The 19856-nt window shown below is 41.0% G+C and overlaps 1 protein-coding gene across 1 annotated transcript in view; it reads left to right on the plus strand.

Moving 5' to 3' along the window:
* Window positions 1–356: 356 nt before the first annotated feature.
* Window positions 357–19856, plus strand: part of spon1b (spondin 1b) — a 101963-nt gene continuing 82463 nt past the window's right edge. The window contains exons 1-3 of the mRNA XM_072386600.1: window positions 357–893; window positions 1955–2061; window positions 17028–17161. Of these exons, the coding sequence (XP_072242701.1) occupies window positions 668–893; window positions 1955–2061; window positions 17028–17161 (467 nt within the window). The 5' untranslated portion in view covers window positions 357–667. The remainder of the gene's footprint in view (window positions 894–1954; window positions 2062–17027; window positions 17162–19856) is intronic.

Consider the following 19856-nt stretch of genomic DNA (forward strand, 5'->3'; position numbering starts at 1 on the left):
TATGCTGCACACGCTTCAATTATACCAAACCTATCAGGCTGAAACAACTCTGCTCAGTTTAGGTTTTTTTCAGCTTTGAGTTTGTAATGGCTTCATTGTGTATTTAACTCCCCTGTAACCTACAGTACATCGAGTTTTTTTTCTCCAAGAGGCCGCCACATGTGTGGGATTCACACAGACGGACAGCGCGCTAACTGTGTGTATGTGTGTGTGTGTGTGTGTGTAAAAGCGTGAAGGAAGTTCTGGCTCTCATTAAAGTGCGGAGCTTTGGTTTGAACTTTCCCTCGCCTCGGGTCAAGGAGATAATCGCGTGCACCAGCGCTCGATTATTTGGCAGCCCCCCTCCCTCGCTGCTTCCAGGCTCTCTATCAGCACCACTGACTGATCTGGGAACAGCAGCAGCAATTCGTCGCTCCGCTCTCCCCCTTCAGCACCGCTTCACCGTGGTGCGCCCCAGACGCGCTTTCTCCAGCCCAGGATGGACTCGTCTCGGTCTCTCTCTCTGCATCTTCACCCCTGACTGTGACGCCGCTCTTAGTTTAGTGGGAGTTCCCAGGGGAGGGAGCAAGAACTGATCATCTGCCCGAAATTTCGCCTTGCCCCTAGTGGGTTTTCAATTTTTGATTTAACAGTCACTGTACACTCATCTCCGGGCTGCAGTTCCGAAATGGGAATGTATTTGCATCTGCTGCTTTTGCAGTACTATTTCGTCTCGAGTTTTGTGTGCAACGTCGCCGCTTTCGTGGAAGAGCCCTCCGGAGGCAGGTCGGACGGGTACTGCGGGCGGATCCTCCGGGCGCAGACCCAGGGGACCCGGAGGGAAGGGCACCATGAGTTCAGACTCAGAGTGGAGGGAGACCCGGAAACATACCAGCCTGGCGGCACATACAGAGGTACATTTTGCCACTGGCGCAATCAGTGCGTAAATCTGCACCAAACTGAGCAAGTTACTGTTTATTAAGTTGGGAAACATGGCACGTGTTTTTTTGTTTTGTGTATTTTATTTACAGATTCCAAATACCATGGATGTTCTCCTAAATTATAGCTTTGGGGAAACAATTTCCAAATCTGTTGGGGGGGCACTGGTTTGATAAAGCTACTTAGTTTTATAATATGTGACCTATATTCACTTCTTATTCTCTTCCTGCAAGCAAGGAGTTCTCACATATGAACGTTGAAGTGCATGTACAGATATGCACTCAGGTCTGGCTCCAATTAAGCCAACAACAGATTTTAAGTTTCCATCCTGCCCGATGGATTTGACCACATTCACAAAAGGACCCTATAATTTTCACAGTGATTCTGGACACGTTTGAGAAGAGAGCATTAAAGAGTTAAAAACGCAAAACACAGCAGTTTCATGTAGTCCTTAAAATCTCATTTTTAAAAAGTCACCCTGTGGAAGGAGAAAGAAAATCAATGGGTCAACTTGACTGAAAGTCTTCACACTGAAATCATACTCCACTGCTTGCAGCAGTTTTTGGTTGGGCTCTGGCACTTCATTTAAGCAGTCCATTGCTAGTTTCCACAAAGAACAAACGTTAAATATACAGTTGAAAGTTGAAAAAACCCAGATAAAACAGAAAAATATTGATATAATTCCTCTCAGCACCGGGAACAAACTTTTAAACTTTTACATTTAAAATTAGGGGATAAAGCTGAGCTGACTAAAATATCCCCCATATCTAATTGTATGAATCCTGCTCCTGGCCTGTACCCTGAACACAACCCTGCACAAAACCCTGGTGTGAGATGCTAAGCTGCTGTTCCACAGTCTTCACTCTTCCACATCATGCTCAGGCTCATATGAAAGCTGCTGCCATATGTGTTTCACCATCATCATCTGAAGTGACCTTAGATAACGCAGCGAGACCCTGATGTGTAAATCTAAAGCCTGTTTAATGCTCTGTGTCCCTGTGGAGCTGACACACATGCACTCTCACCTCCCTTACAGTGGTCCTCCTGGCGACCAGCCCTGCTTATTTCAGAGGCTTCACTCTCATCGCACTGAAGGAGGGCAGAGAGGGCACCACTGATGGCGACTACACGGGCCAGTTCCAGGTAAGTATAAGCATGTGTGGAGAGGAATCTGCATATGGAATGTATATTATATTCTCTGGGAAAATCTGCAGAAGAGGAACTGACTTGCATGCTTTAATGCACATGGAAGTCGACTAGCCTTCCCCTGCCGTTTTTTCAAATGGAGGTTAAAGAAGGTGTATTTTTTTATGACAAACACTAGGGAGGAGTTCCTCTGTTGTGTCACCAAAGAAATGATAATCTTATTGCCTCTTTGGTGCAGCTCTTCCATGGTGAGGCACACATGGCATGCTGCACTTACTTCTGAGCACATATTTCCTCCAGCAGAAGGAGAAAGAGAAGAAGACGGCAGAGGAGGGTAGGAAAAAAAAAAGCTTGTGAGAACAGAGAGAAAAAATATAAACAGAGTTAGGGAGTGAGAGATGTGAAATGTTTGTTTCAGTAGTAACACAGCTCCCACTGAGCAGCAGAGAGCTCCTGAGGAGAGAGCCAGACTTTCTCAATTACCTTCCACTCAGAGTAAACAGGAACACACATCTGTGTTTCCACACACTGATTCTAACTAGGCTTGTAGCAAACAGAGCGAGAGGCTGCTTTCTTCTGGCCACTAGTTCGAAGAGCAGATTTAGCTGATTTAACTCATAATCATATTTAAAACTATTTGATTTAGTAGTTTTCTGACATGCACTCTGAACAGTTTTAGGTCGCTCTTTATCAGGAACACTGTTCTCCGTGTTGGGAACATCTGTGTTTGCACGCAGTCCAGTGCCTCAGTTAAACAGTGTCGGTTCTTTGGTTTTCCATTGATGATGGAGTGAAAGCAGGAATGTGGATCAACAGCCAGTCATCTACAGGTTGGCTCAGGGGAGATCCTTCAGCAAACAGGAAGAAAGGAGCATAACCTGAAGATGAGATGTTGCTGGCAAGACAGCAGATCTTCAGGAGAGCTTTAGGTGCTGTGTGCACCACGCTGACAACTGTTTGTTGTGAACCTTGTCCCTAACGAGGGAGCATTTAGACTCTGTCAATGTTATTTTCAGCCAATTCAGCATGTTGAATTCGGCTGTCCAGTGTAGCTGGAAAATCCATGATTTCACTCACTTCGGGCAGTTTCTTCTTATTTTTTCCCTACTTTCTGTCTTCTTCAAACAGCCAACAGGCCAAGCACTGTCAGTGTTGCTTCTACATTAAATGTCTCATTAACCATAGCCTCAAACTACACACATACGTCAACAATAGTGTGATAATAGGAAGAGTTAATGAAAATATGAAAACTGCTTGTTTTCACATATTTTGTATCTAGTCTCTCGTCTGTTTTCCCTTGTTGAATACTGTGAATAGACCATTGACCCCTTCTGTGCTGAGTTATGGCCTCCTGCACGAGCAAAGATGGCTCATCGTAGCTGGTAAAAGGACGTGATCCTCGCAGTGTGTGCTGGAAACATGAGGACACCCAGCAAGGGGCAATTTTCGTTGCTGCTAATTCTTGATGTCAGTTTGGTGATATAAGAGTCCTTAGAAGCAGTTTAAAGTTCCCTTTAATTTTCATTGTCTGCCCTCTTTTCAACCAGCTAAAAATCGGTTAAAACATTTTTTTTTCTAACAAAACTTCAGTCATTCAGAGAAAATTGTTCAGTTGTAGGTTTGAAGGCATACAGCTGTACCCACAGGAAATCAGAATATGCAGGATTTCCTAAGACAATAAAACCAAAACTTAGAACTGATTCTCACTCTTGTCATACACACATTGTCATATTTTATTTGTTGGAAAGAGAGGATGTGCATTTGCTCAATAAAGCGCCCTTGATTGCTGCACATGTGCTTGAAACTAGTTCAGGCTAGTTCTCCAGTTACAAAGGATCCGTTTTTTTAAGCACTACAGATAATTTAGTCAAAAAGGGCATGATTGACAGCTGGCAGTAGCTAAAAACAACAAATGCTGAGAAATAAGAAGAAGGTAAGCAAGTCAATATGAGGATAGACAAGTCATTCTTTGAAATTCAAAACTAATGTGCTCTGTGATGCTCTATGGAAGAGCTGTCATGCTATTCTATTCTATTCTGCAGCAATGAGCGCACTGTCCACTGCAATAATGTGAACTGCAGTCTGGTCTGTGCAGACATTTCAACTGATCCCTTTTAATGTGCTGAGCACCGTGAGGGTAATCACGGGAGGCCCACACCTTTTGGGGAAAGAGTTGGCAAATTCTCATTTAAAACATTTATTTATAGGAGCTACAAATTGACTTTGACAGCATAGTGTTGAGTTCTGCTTGTGTTTGCATTTATTCAGTCGGTTATCTGATTGTTTGTTTTAAGCTCCTGAACTAACCATCTACAAGAAGCCTTGTAAACTTAGCCCAGCCACAAATGCTGATGATTCAAACCTTGAGGCTTGAGTCCACTGCCATGCTCATGATCTGCTAACAAATGTGCTGTACATTATACTGCTGATACGTCTCAGAGTAGCAGCTTAAGCAGCGAAATGACCACACCGTTGAACGTGGGGATTCTGCTGAAACTCTTAAAGCTGTTTCAGCAGAAACAAATATTGTTGCCTTCATGGATTTATTGCCGGACTGTATTAGATTAGTTTCAGCTTGGTGTACCTGACTGTAATGTTCATTATTTAGCCAAAAGTGTCCAGACAGCTGAACAATGCATGAGTACATCTCAACATAACACCGTAGGAGTGTAAAGGAGTTTATGTGCTGCAACAACAACAACAGCCTCCACCCCTTCATTTTTTCTTCATTCTTTATTTTTTCCAATCTGGGCTAGAAATTGACAGAAGAAAACGAAGAGACTGAGGCATGTGCAATCACATTTAAAGGGATTCTTTAACCCTTTCAGACCAAAGGTACATAAACCTATCAGTCCTGCCTGAAACGGTGATGCATGCATCTGGTCTGAATATGTTAATAACATTATGGTCATTTAAAAAAAATATTGTTTGCAGCTTTCATATATACTGCAACATTTATTTAATCCCATAATTATCTGACTTCAAAAACACTTTCATACGTTACAATTTTGAAACACAATTAAGAGAATGACACATGTTAAATTACTTTTGGTTGTTTTTCCAAGATTTTTTTATCCGGTCACTGTCAGACATCCTGCCCCGTAGTTACTGTGATAAAGTGCTGGAATGTCAACAGGTGGCACGAACATGAACTGTCCTCACGTCGGTGCTGCAGCCCGTCAATTTTTGCTTTGATTATTGGCTCACTTTTTCATTTCCTCGGCTTCGGTTTCATGGCTGTGCTCAGACTCTTTGCTTCTGTCAGCACAATTAGCCGTTGGTCTGTTCTCTAATTTCTCTATTCACTAAATATGAATGAATAGTAAATGCCAGCCACAGGATAAACTCATAAAATGAGAAAAACAAGGCATCAATTAACAGCATGGACTGCAGGAGAGTAAATGACAGCGGTTGAAACTAATTGTTCGCCCGTCTGTAAAATTGTGATCCGAGGTTATAAAAGAAGAGTTTTGTGTCAGCTCCTCGAGCAGAATAAAGTTTGTAATCTCTGTTCTTTTCTGTCATGAACTTGCTTACACTTCAGTTCTCAAAAACAAGTCTTTTTGTATGAAAATGAAGAAAAACACTGTGATTTAGCCCGAGGACGATGTGGCACGAGGACCTTGGCTTTGTTCAAATTCTTTTCTAGGGAATTTTGAGACCCCCATTTCAGTTGAGGTCAGTAGGGCAGAAATACAAAGCAGCTAACTTGTTTTTAGTTTTGATAGTTCAAACTCCAACATCTCGGCTCTCTGTGATGTTGGAGTTTCTGCTTCCTGCACAATAAACACCTCTCAGTCTCAGAGTCCCAGCAGAGTCTGCAGCAGAGAGCTAGCAGAGTAGGCAGTGAGCAGAAACTGGAACAGTGTGAACTGAGTCTGAACAGAATTAAAGTTGACAATCTGGTTTAGCAATCTGTTTGATACATATTGGTAATCCACCAGACTCTTTATGTTCTTTAATTGACAGATGTAATTCACACTTTCACCCACAAGGGGAAAATGATTTCGGCCACAGGAGATAAGCTTCTTTCAAAACGCTGTCTGGTGTTGAAAGAATAAATTCATTGATGAAAAGTTCGGAAACTTGACTGTGGAGAAAAGAGATGTGTGTATTGTGTTTTTATCTCCCTGAAAAATGATTCTGCATTAATTTAGAGACAGAAATTAGTTTTGGAGTTACTTCATTTATTAAATATTCCATCCTTTGTGCTCTGGTTGGATTAGCGTGTTGATGATAGAAGATGTTTCGTGACAGCGAGTCTGGCTTTTTATCTAAATGACCTCAATCCATCAACCTCAGCTTTCCTTTCATCAGAGAGTTTTACATAATAATACTTATGTAAAATGAAGTTTATACAACAATTCATATTCCTGAAAGTTTATTTTCCACAAGTTAATTATGTGGTTAGTGCTGTAGTGTCACGATTGTTTTAATGCCCTGGAAAAGAAGCCAAATGAATACAGTTGTGGTTCCCCATACGGCTGTTTTCTCTACTCACTTTGTGGTCCTCGGTTGTTTCTGGCAGCTGTCCTGGAATGTGCCCGCCTCCTGCTTCTCTAAAACGCCATAACTGAGAGTCACTGCCTATTGTTTTTTCTTTACACAATAATCTGCGCTCTCTTTGCATTACTGCCAATAAAAGACCTCTGTCTAAATGTGTCAGACCTTCGAGAGTCTGCGTCCGTGTGTGAAAGTATCCCAATGATTTGGCAGTCATTGCCTGTTTGGAAATGTGTGTCTTTGTGCTTATATATGCACTGAATGGGCATATATATGTGCGAGTCTGTGTGTGTTTTCCCAGCCCTCCTTGCATTACTGTGGGACGCTGGTCATATTTATCTAGGCCAGCAACGTGTTATTGCTCAGGGAGACAAATGGAGCTTGTTTGGATAAGGGAAGCGATGAGCAGACACGAGATATTATCTTTTATCCGGGGTTCTGAGTTTAGAGGGGGATAAACAAACCCAATCAGTTTAAAGTACCACAACTAAGTCATAATCTTCAGAGGCAATACAGGCACTCACAAAAGCCAAGTCAAGCTTAGATAGCTGAAAGAAAAGGGTGGGTAGGATGTGTGCTTGCTTCGACTGATGCTGACCTGATATGTAGCATATCACACTCAGAAGTAATCTTAAAGTAATGGTTGTTTTTTTTTTTGTTTGTTACCGAAGCTCAAGCCGGAGTTTCTCATCCTGTCCCTGTTTTCTAATTAACGGCACTTTATGATAAAAAAAACTTGATGATTTCATTGAACATCCAAAAACTGCTTCTACAACTTTTGTTTGTGATGCCAGACAATTTGGCTGCTGGAAGTTTCCGTGTATGATTTTATGTGCTGCACTGAAAACCTTATGCATGTAGCACTTCATGATTTTCTGGGGATTCACTTGTGGCTCTTTAAGTATCTGAGAAATTGAATTCTTACAAATTGGGGATGAATCATGTCGTAGTTAATGTGAATTGATGTGAAAAACAGAAGCAATTCTTTTCTGACTTGGATTTAAACAGCCATCCAAAACATTTCCATGTAAATAAATGGTAATCATGTGAAGCTTTATCGTAATCAGTCTGACCTGATGTTTATTAGAAATCTTTCCATTTGCCTGTATGAATGCATTTTGTGTGCAGTAACTCCCTCTGCTGCTTGCTAGCTTGAGCAATTATAACCACCGCCATTGATCAAAGGCGTCAAAGACCACTTTTCTAATATTCCGATAGGTACCTCTTTCTCCACATAGACTGTAGAAGTCATAAATGCAGCAACAGGTACTGATTCCTCACTAGGAGCGTTTCCATCAGCCTGTTTAGATGCGCAGCGAGAAATATCGCATCTGAAAATTTTGATGGAAACGCCATAATTCGAATTAAAACCCCCCAATTCGCACAAATGAAAATACCGGTGTTTAGGTTTAGGTCAAACTGCTTCTTTGCTTTTCATTGTCATGTTTATTTTGTTCCAGTGCAAGCGATGTTTTTATTGGCAAATAATGAATTGAGGGCGTGTCCATGTCCATTCATTTCTCATGACTGCACGTACATGCAGTTTTTGATGATTCATAATAATAAAAGGGAATCATGCATGGGTTTATAAATCAGGCAAAAGAAATATATTTTTTGGTTTTAGGAGTGAAACTACGCAGTTTTTTGCACCTTGCCCGTGTATTCCAGCTGCTTAATCACTTGTTGTCTACTTCGGGCCTTACACTGCATGTTATTTACATGAAGCGATATTCTGTCTGCACAGTTTGTTGTGTCAGTTTTGAGCCTCTGTGGCATTCTAGTGTCTTACTTCTTGTCCAACTCATCTAGTCTGCGCAGGTTAATGCAGCTTCTGTCAAAAATACACCAGCCATGTATTTCTAGCAGAACAGAGTAATGATCCGCTTCTAAGATGCTTCTGAAATGTACTGCTGTGTATGTGGTGGAAATGTAGGCACTGACTCAAGTGGCCCTGATCAACTGAAATTGCCTTGGAGCCTGAATGTGTTGCAGCTGCATCTGTTGGAAGCCTGAGGATGAGGGACTATCCCTGTCGCTCCCTTTTTCAGTCCTGCTGTTTCAGCTGCGTTTAGTAAAGAGCAGAACAGGTTTTAAAAGAGGAACCTCACAGAGAAGTTGTTGCTTCTGTCCAACAAGTGAAGAGAGAAGATGGCAGAGATGCTGAAACTCTCTGTGGCAATCATTAACTGATAGTGGGGGAGACTGGTTCTGTGCATGGATGGGCCCAACCATCCAATCACTGCTGCTGCGAGAGAGGCACATCTGGCGGGCCCGGCAGATGTCTGTGTGAATTCCTGCATGAGCAGCCGCTTTAGTTCCCTGAGGCAGAGAGAAATAAGTTTGATCTAAAGATTGACTCATCTTTTTAGTCAGATTTGTTTTTTTAAACATTTTTCTGCCTTTTTCTCCTCAGTCATTTCGCTGTGCAGGCAAAGGCTGCACATATCGCTATAGCAACAGTGTGTTTTGTTAATAAAGTTTTAACAAATATCCAAGTGCCTTGAAATCTGATTGAAATTGTGCTTGATCAGACAGATTTATCTTGATAGAAATAAGAACCTTTTCAGTTTTCTGTTCATATTGTGCAGCAGAAAAGTTTCAGCATAACAAGTTTGAATTAGTTTACCCAACTGTAAGCCGCACAGCCTTTGATCAGGTTATTGCACAAAAAATCCTTAGTTTTGTTTTGCACTTGTGAAAACACTAAAGGAGTTGGAAGATATCATAGCTCTTAAACTCACATGTCACTTGAGCATAACACAGCGTTTTCTATAGGTGAGAGACCCTCCAGCTGAGCCTGTTTCAATTAGTTAGTTTTTGCACTGTGCCAAAGTGAAAGGCGTACAGACATTTACGATGGCACAGATGTCAGTCTGCACCTGGATTGTTCAGATAAAAAAACTTCACTTTCCCTTGTGTTTGAATATCTTTAGAAGTCATTTAGGTTGTTCCCTTGATTTGCTGTCAAGGTGACAGATTTTACTGATGGTGTCGGAACTGCACAGCTCAAAAATAAAGACGGAAAAGGACAGAATAGACTTAAAGGACAAAAAATGAATAATTTTAGCTTTTTTAAAAGGTAAAATAGAGACAGTCCACTTATCTGATATTCATGAACACAAATAAGACTCAAAATGTCTGTATTTTCCCAATCATCCACGTCATGGTGATGCTAAGTGTTTGAATAGAACGTATTTTCTTGGTTCATCTTTGATCAGGAATGTTTCTTCAGTTCTAATTTACAGGTGGGGAGTTTCAGGCTGATAAATGTTGTAGCTCATTTCGAACAGAAGAATAATTTTTGTTCAAGGTATATAATGTTCAAGAACCAAGAAAATCAGTCCAGTTGCTTTCTATTCAAGAATTTCATTCAAGGAAGACACAAGATCGCCTTGGTTTGACGGCTATGACAGAAGTAAAGCTTGAGAGTGTATCCGAACTGACACAAAACATTTAGATTTGTCTCCAGAAAAATAAAAAGATTTGAAAAATGTCTTTTGGGCTCAAAGAACAGTGTTATGGACGAGGTCGTTTACAGGGTGGCTGTTTGGTCATCAAACAATGCTGCCTTGGTTGGGTGGCTTAGACACAATATGTACCATAATGCAATTTTGGTAATAGCTCCAAGATCTCAGAGGTGTTCTGCAGTAATAGTATAGCTTTGATTGATGGAAAGCTCAAGGCAAAATGTCTGTGAGGTCTTCATCGAGACAAGAAAACTTTGTTACTCTCTGAAATAAGCTCATCTTCAAGTGATGATGTGACATTTCAATCTATCTTCCTGTCTGCCTCTTTTTTCCCCCTCGTCTCTGGGCTCGGGTCCCAAAGGTTTTATCTGTATTCCGTACTTTGCAACTACTTTGCATTTAATTACTAACCTGGAATGTGCATGCACACATCGACCAACAAACACGTGCACACGCACATGCACATGCCCGCTAATATCACCCTTATTGTCAGAGTTCTCTTGGGATCCCAGGTTTGCCATGTCTGTCATCTGCTCTTTGTGTGTGTGATGGTGTGTGTGTTTGAACAGACCTCTGCGTTTGCTTATGCAGGCTCTCCGAAGCATCTGTGTTTACTGTCTGAACAGAGACCAGGAGATTGAGAGAGATTGAGATAGACAAACCGTGGACACTCACAGGCATGCTAGGCCCTGCAGAGAAAACAAACGCTCCTTTGCCAGTCTTCCCACACTAACCCTTCTTCCCCTCACTCTTTCTTTGTCTATCTGTTTCATTCACACTCTTTATTATCTCTGATTGTACAATATGGCCTTAAACTTAGATTGGCTTCACACGTTATTAGTATTATTGTTTGAAATGACAGCCTTGTCACTGTTGTGTATGTGCTTCAGTCACATGAAGCCCCTTTTAGACTTGTGCTCTTTTCCATAAATCTATCTATGTCTAGTTCTATGTCTGCACGAGCACCTTATTGCTGTGCTGTAAAATGCTGAGAAGGCAATCTCACTGGATTGAACCTAGTAACATTTACTTTCAGCACAGCACAACCCTGACTGTATTCACAGTTGCTGTAGGTTAATCAAGCACATAATCTGCTTTTTTTGATTATTGAAAAATGAATATCAGGGCGTTATACTCCAGTTTTCCCTATCAATATTGGATGTAGAACTTAAGCAAGTTTTAAAAGTACCTGAGCCAAACAAGGGGAAAAACGTGTGCTGAACAGAAGCTCCAGTTTGATCAGGTAGTCAATCAGTGTGGTCACAAGTCCTTCTCTTTACATTTGTCTTTGACTGCAGTCTGTCCTACCTAGTTATGTAGGTGCTTTATAGTCAGGGCAGCATTCATTCATTAATTCTGCTCACCACATCGCTCTTTCATCTATCTCAACCATAAAAAGATCCCTCATAACTTTTGTTTAAATTGCAGCATGTTGTCCTCACACATTCAGTGCCGACATGTTTCCTTTTACATCAGGTCGCTGCATTCAGTATGCTTACTGAAGAAGATCATGTGCAAGATGCTGACGTGAAATCAAAGTAAATGTGACATGCTCGTTGCCACACGCGTGGTAAGCAATAATCAAATTAAGCTGTGGGAAGTATACCAATCTTGCTTGCATTGTGTAGATATGTGTCTCTCAGTTGAACTATTATAACCTAACAGAGTGCTCAAATTGTTAGTTGTCTGTACACAGCTTCACCAACATTTTAGAAGAAACTCAGAGCTTTGTACCTTCTTAACTAAGTCTAGAGTTATGCTTAGTTTGGTGTCAAAACTGACGTCACGGTACCCGTGTGGTACACTGGGTGCCTTGGCTTGTTTTGGCCGGTGTTGCAACTCCTGATTTTTTTTGGAACCTGTCGTGAATAGTGTGGGTAGTGTCTTTGGAAGCAGCTTGAGGGAAGAGTGTGAACAGGTCCATCTCTGTAGGCATTAGGGATGGAGTGATCTTCGATCGGATCGTCTATCAGCGATCGAAGGGAGGATCGTGATCTTTTTTTCAAATGGTAATCTTTAAGGCGATCTTGAATTAATTTAATGCCATAAGATGTTCAAGAAGAAATCTCTAGAACCTGCGCTTTACTGTGTACTTAAAAATGTTTCTCATGGAGCAACATGTCTGCATTCAGAGCCCTTTGATTTGCGCAACTGAGGAGTGAATATTAAACTCTTAATCACACCCTGTTGCATCTTTTTTTGAGGTGCACGCTGTGGACGCAGGCTCTCTTTGTCTGCTCTGTTCTTCTTCATCATCTTGCTTGCTTACCAAACACTTTTCTCTGCACCACAAGTGGTGATGCTATATTATCTTTCTTTTTAGTCACAAAAGAAATAATTCACGCATATATTTGAACAACAATAACTTTACTAAATCGAGGGATCAGCGTGCGTAAATTAAATGCTCCTCACACAGATAACGAAACCAAAATAAAATTTTAAGCCACAGACACATCTGTCTGTGCAGATGTGGCGCAAAACTTATATTTCTAAATAAATAATAGGCTGTAATAGAGATGGAGGGATTTTCGATCAGATCGGGGATCGACAGTGGCCACGATTTCACATCCCTTGTAGGCATCTATACATTCCATCATACCCGCCTATGCACAGTTATTGGAAAAACATCAAATGCAGCCGGAGCGTGAGCCAGAAGCTGTTTGTGTGTGAATGATGTACTTCTTGTATGCCTTCTTTTAGAGAGCTCTTCCTGCTGTGTAGCAGCGCCATTTTCTCACTCGAGACACCTCGTGTTTAGATTAAAGAGTGCAGTGAGCAGCAAGCTCTGGTATAAACACTTTTAGCACTGTTCTGATGTAACAATAGGCTCACACAGTGACCAACACGTCATCCCGTCTTCACTCATATGTGCTGTGCAGAGACTTTAATGGTAAATGGACTGGTACTTGTATAGCGCTTTTCTAGTCAAACTGACCACTCAAAGCGCTTCTAACACTACACGCCACATTCACCCACTCACACAAACTCATACAGCACGTCTTAAGATACACATAACTACGTGCTTTCTAATCATTCATACACATTCATACCCTGATGGATACATCAGGAGGCAACGTGGGGTTCAGTGTCTTGCCCAAGGACGCTTCGACAGAGTCGAACCACCGACCTTCCGATTGGTGGGTGATTGCTCTTCCTCCTGAGCTACAGCTGTCATTAACTGGGTTTCTATGATCTTTAATTAATTGTGTGGCATCAAATCTTTTTCACCTGAGACCTTTTCAACTACCTGCATACGTGAATAAACTTTGATTGGCTCCGTATACTATACTATATAGTGACTGGACCTTTCGTGACTGGAAATTTGTATTAACAGACTATCTTAGATTGAAACACGCTTGAACTTGGCCTTGGCATGCCGTAACTTGGCATGGTGCTGGATTCTCATGACTGTGGCATTCGTGTTAGGATTTGACTGCCTGATTTGTTTTCTGACTGTAACCATACATCAACATTGAAGGCGTCATTTTCCTGAAACTTCCTCTTGTTTAGACAGCAAGCTTCTTCTCAAGGTTCTGTTTCAATGTATCATGGCAGCTCTAATCTATCTCCCTATTCCTCTCTGTTACAAAACTGGGTTTCTTGTCTTCATTTTCCTTTGTTTGCCTCTTTTTTTAATCTCTGTCTGTTCTGTCTCTTTTTAGTCAGTTGTTTTTGTCGTCTTTTGCATACCGAAATATGGAAATTGTTTCTCAAAAAAGACCAAAAAAATGAAGGAACTGTGTTTGACTTTTGTCTCGATTCTCATGTCCCACCAGAAGTTTGGGACTGGGTGCTTGGTCATTGTTATGGTTGATGCGAGACAGCTGGAGAATACAAGCTACAAGGTCAGGGGCCGTGTGTGTTTCTGTTTCTGTGTGTGTTTAGTCTAGAAAATGTCTGACAAGGTCCAAGCACTGAAGGGACTGGGCAAGACATGTCTTGAATACCCAAGTCTGTTATTATCCAAAGCATCACTTTGGGTCTTTGAAAAATACTTATTTTCCCACAACTTTGTTTTTGGTCAATTGATGTCACTTTTGTGATTCTAAAAGGAAAACCTACTATTGTTAATGTCAGAAAATAATCCAGGAGTGATCATTACATGCTGCTACTTGGATTGCTTTATGATTCAGCACATGTAATAGTTAAGCACTGATGAGATAAATATTGACATGCAGTAGGGGTTTATTTAAAGACTCGCTCCCAAAAGTGTGCTTGCACACTGCAGTTGTAGGACACGGTATATGAAACCTTTGGGTGTTTTTTTGCTGTAATTTAGCTGAAGGCAGTGAGTGACTATATTGTAGGGAAAAAAGGTATTTACAGAAAAACGTATTGCTCAAGATGTTTTCTGATGGTACATTAAAGATCTTCTTATCTAATCATCAAGTTTAATCTTTTTGATATGTCCCCAAGATGTGTATTTTGTGTTGCAAGACATCATGAGTAAAATCAGCCATCAGTTCTATGGCTGGGCATTTCTGCTTTAAATCTGCAGAGCATCACCACAGGCAAGGTCAGAAAGGCTGTTCTGTGCAGACTATTTGGAAGAACCTGCACTAACCGTTCCTGCCTACTTGCAGTGTGAGGCTGTTCAGCTTCTTTGCATATGCTGTGAGGAAAAGATGAAATGAGTGGCAACCAAGCTGAGGAAAGTCAAATTGGAGCTAACAGCAAACAGCGAGCTCTGGGATTGTCGGGCTACGTTGGGCCAGGAACCAGACTAATCCAGGAGCTAGCAGAGGGAACTCTCGGTACTGAGCAGAAGCGAGCCATGTGAGATGATGTGGCACATTGCAGTGGAAGCTCGTTTGCTGCTGTAGCAGCCAGCTCCTGCAGGCTGGCCTACTCAGGAGCTTTTAGGGAAAAGTTTCGGCTGGACGGGAAAGCTGACAGCGCCACAAGTGCTGTGCTTGATAGACCTGAAAACAGCTTCCGTGAACTTCTGTGTAAGGACACACAGGACACGTCTGTTTCTCCTCTGTGACTACCTTTCTTGTTAGCTTGGAGGCAAAAGGGCAGCAGATCAACTTCAACCCCCCATTCCGCCTCCATACTTTCACACATAACACAATACATAACGAAGGTGCATCAGTCCTGGCTGTATGTGAAAGAAGCTAATGAATAAGGAAGACGAGAAATTCATATTCCAAGCAATTTCAAAGTCATGAGAGGCTTTATCCAGGCAAAAACTTCAAAATGTACAATTTGGAGGCAAATGGATGAGTTGCAATTATAAATGCCAGAGTAGGACCTCTGGTGATATGATGTTGAAAATTAAAGTTAAAGTTGAAAAGTTACCAACAATTAGAGCTGAACGAATGAATAACAGCTTTTCTGTTCTGCTAGCCTGTGTCCTTACACAGAAGTTCACGGAAGTCTCTAGTTTGGGGAGCTGTTTTCAGGTCTATAATATTTTTATCTTTTTCTAGATAAATTATTTCTGCTGTATTCCCTTATTCTTTACAACTAATAGCTTTAAACAAATAATTTGTTTGTACCAAATAAGATTTATGTAAACATTCGTACATTTGCAAAAAAAAGTCCAGCACTGAGAAACTGTATTTTATTGACTTTTCAGTCTCATTCCAGTATAATTCAAGATGGATTTAAATGGCTTCACTCATTTATCTTTTCTTTCTGTTGCATCACCAGCAGGTCAAATTATTCAGCTTGGCTTCTCCCCATAGTCACTAAACCTTTTACAGATATTCATTATTTAGACAAGCTGAATCCTAATGACCTCAGTCCTTTGGCCTTTTACCCTTTTTCATCTGTGTAATAGCACACCACTGTAGGCACCCTTTTGCATATAATTTATACACATTTTAAGGTTCTCAGGTATCTTTTTACACCTTCAACATTATGAAAAAATATTTAGGGCTAGGGTAAGTACCTGGAAGTGTGTCATCCTGTCACTAAAATGATCAAAAATAAAACAGACAGATGTGGAGTTATGACACACAACAGCATTTGATGTATTTAAACTATGCTATGTCATGGCACCAGGCTGCAGGGTCTCATCCCTCCGCAGCACATGGCGTGCAATGACATGTTAAAAATGCCAGATGTGTTGGACTGACAGCAAAATGACTTTTTGAAGGGCAGGGGCGGAAAGAAAAAAAAGGGCAGATATAGCGCGTCCTCAGAGCGCACTTTAGCACGCGTTTTGGCTCCCAAGGGGGCACTTTAGCACGCGTCTTGGCTCCCAAGAGGGCACTTTAGCATGCGTTTTGGCTCCCAAGAGGGCTCTTTAGCATGCGTTTTGGCTCCCAAGAGGACACTTTAGCATGCGTTTTGGCTCCCAAGAGGACACTTTAGCACGTGTTTTGGCTCCCGAGAGGGCACTTGAGAGCAGTTTAGCACGCGTTTTGGCTCTCGAGGGGGCACTTCAGCATGCGTTTTGGCAATTGAGGTTTCCTCTCAAATAAAGTTTGGAAAAAATAAACTTACTTACTCAACTTTTTCACTTAATTTTACTAAATTCCTGATTATGTTTTTTAATCCCATACACACTTAGTAAGTGAGCCAACCAAGGTAACTAAATATTGCTAACTGATATATCCACACTGCACTGCACTGAACCATACCCCCTCAAGAAAAGCTGTATCCGAGCTTTGCTGCCTCATCACACTCAATTAAGTTATTCTTTTGATTACTTTTCCTCACATCCATTCACTGACGCTCCTCCAAAACTGTTTTGCGCCTCTGTGGAGAGACCTGCCTTACTCTTCAGAAAACTTTAGGCATCTGATACTCTCAGGTGAAGATTTAACTTGTATTCTTGTGAACCTAATCAACTTTTTGAGCATGATGCTACAGAAATAAAACAGAGCATCTGCACAGCTTGTGTCAAGTTAATCCTAATTAAATCTATCAATATTTCTAGAAGAGCTGCTTTTCTCAGTCCTCTAGCAGTATTTTCAGTGGATAAACTTTATATATTCATTTTATTTTTCAATTAATACTGAATTCCTCATCTTTTGTTTGCAGATCATTGATGAGGAGGACACACAGTTCATGACCAACTGTCCTCCTGCAGTGACAGAAAGCACGCCCCGCAGACGAACCAGAATACAGGTCTTATGGACAGCTCCACCCCCTGGGACCGGCTGCGTTATACTCAAGTGAGTTTATCTTGGTCTAATTATGCTCTTACCATTATATTGGCATTTAGTTTGGTGCCGTTGTTGGAGGGACCAGACAGTATGTATCAAAATCAGCTTGAGGAGACACGTAAATTAAGATAATGCCCCATTATAAACGCAGGAGAAGCCAAAAGATTAGCAGTAGGTAAACAATCTTTTTTTTTGGTCAATGCACAAATATTGCCTTGACAGGACCTGAAAGCTTAAAATCACATGAAACATTAATCAAGCAGGTTTTTAGTCGCTGCAAGTTTATTTTCATGTTGTAATTAAATTAATGAAAATGTGCCAAACAGAAGTATAAAAAGACACGATGTTAACTAAATGAAAGTAGAAGGAAAAGCCACAAGTAGTTTACAGACAGCTGTTATTGGTTGTGGGCAGCATAGGAAGATCTGACTCCAGGTGTTTCTCTAGAAAGCACTGCTCCACAACACAGAGAGTTGATGATTACTGTGGGAAATTTGTGGTTTGAAGCAGGTGTGACTCTTAACCTCTGTGTTATTTCAAGAATGGTGTGTGTCTGTGTGACCTCAGTTTTATGTGGCTGTGTTAAAAACACTGTATCTGATCAGCATGCTGGTTTAGTTTTACCTCTGAGAAACATTTGAGGAACTTTAATTTTACAGTTTTGCATGTCTTTAGTTGTCCTTTTGAAGACTCAATAAAAGTTAAGGTAGGTGAGATGACACCAGAGATTAAAAATCGGTTTAGTATGGATATTAAAGCCAGAATAAAGCTAAAAAAGATATGCATTCTGAATTTTTCATCATGTGTTATTAACCACCCAGCCATAGAGAAATGATTAAACAATCTCTAACTACATGAGATTAAGTTTTGAAATAATGACAAAACAAGCAGTGCTCTTTGCTCTGAAATACATTAAGGACACAGATGAACAGATCTGAGATCTGCTTAAATAAGCTACACTAAAAATGCCAAGTCAAAGCTTAAAGAGCAGCACTTGTTTTAACCAAACCAAACAGCCAGTAAGCATGATGGCAGGAGAGGGAGTGTGCCCCTCGAGCTACGGCACACTGTGGCAGTGGTATATCCATTAATCCAAGCTGTCCCCAGTCTAAATCTGCCAGGTAGCGCATTAAATAGATTGGTGGTCAGATTGGTTTTGTAGAACCTCAATCCACCAAATGTTCGAGTTCCCTCCCTTTTAAGTCAAGACAAGAACTTGGCTCAGACATCGTAATATTTTTGCAAAAAGACAGTATGATGTTGAACTTGACTGAATGTTACAGGGAGTTTGGATAATTATCTTATTATTCCCCAATGGATTGCGCTTAATTTTATATGGCCGTGAATGCAAAATGCATCAGATAAAACAAAGGTCAAAGTAAAGTGCATTTTGAAAAGGCAAATGCAATACATTAGTTTCAGAGAAGCGAGTAGCTCAAGCACTCTGTGTTAGATCCAGTCAAACAGGAGCTAGCTTTCATTTGGCTTGCATGGCTCACTGAGGGCTGTGTGCTGCTAAATTCCAAAAACTGGACCACCTTAGGGAGGGCCCGACTAGTGGAACTGAGGTTAAATGAGGTCTTGTTTAATTGCCTTTTCTCCTTCGTCTTCAGCATATCTTTGCTGTAAGAATCAAAAGTTTAAACAAACTGATGTAAGCTCTAAAAGAAATGAACATCCGTTGATATGACAAGTTATTTTTAAGGTTGACACGCGTGCAGATGTTGCAGAAATATCACAGGTCCAGATTAGGCATCATCAGCTGCTTTGTTGTCAATGGTGTGAATTTAACTGAACACAGCAGACTCAGCCTTTCGCCCAGGGACTACAAAAACTTCATGATGAAAACATTTATTAACAATATTCCAGTGAGCAGCCACATGATGTAATTGAATTGAGAAAAAAAACTATTTATGTAGATAACCAAAGAGTGTATGCATAAACTTTTATGTGTGCATAACAACAACAATTTGTGCTGCTATAAATGCAGTATTCTCAGGTTATAGAAAGCTCTTACCATTAATATGTGATCAAGTGTTATTCAAACCATGTAGAAACAAAGGATATGTGTGACTTAAGGCGATGAGTAGCAGAAAGCCACCTTTTTACAAATGGAGAATCCAAATGATGAACAGGGGATAACTCAGAGAAAACACGCTTCTGAAAATGCTCCTTTCCTTTGTCTGCACCCCCACCTCCACAGTTCTGCTTTTTCCTCTTCCCTGTCGTTTCCTTATCCAACCACCTGCAGGGAATAACCTCCGTGACGCGCATCTCTTCCTTCGTGGAGCGAGATGCTATGACTTGCCCTCACCTCCGCAGTATACTCACGGCTGTTGCTTTCAATTTATCTGCTGCTGCTGCATGACAGATGGCATGCAGCCATCCTAGTGTTTGTATCGTTCAATAAATCTCGCTCTATGTAGTGAAACATCTGCTATGTAAATTCACCTCATATTACTGTCACTTTTGTCTGTCAGGAGTGAGACAGAGATTCTGTCTGACTCTGTCTTCTTTTTCTCACGGTCTCTTTTCTAATTCTGGAACTCGCTCATCTTCCTCTTTGTGGTACTGTTGGCATGCTGTTAAAAGGCTAATTAATGCATCAGGTTTTCTTTTTATTTGCTTTTTGCTGGCCAGTTCAGAGAGTAAAGAAAGAAAGTATAATTTCTAAGAATCCTCAAATCCTTTCGACCATGGAAAT

This window comes from Leuresthes tenuis, unplaced genomic scaffold, assembly GCF_036924035.1.
Source record: "Leuresthes tenuis unplaced genomic scaffold, fLeuTen1.0.hap1 SCAF_5, whole genome shotgun sequence".
Classification (NCBI taxonomy): Eukaryota; Metazoa; Chordata; class Actinopteri; order Atheriniformes; family Atherinopsidae; genus Leuresthes; species Leuresthes tenuis.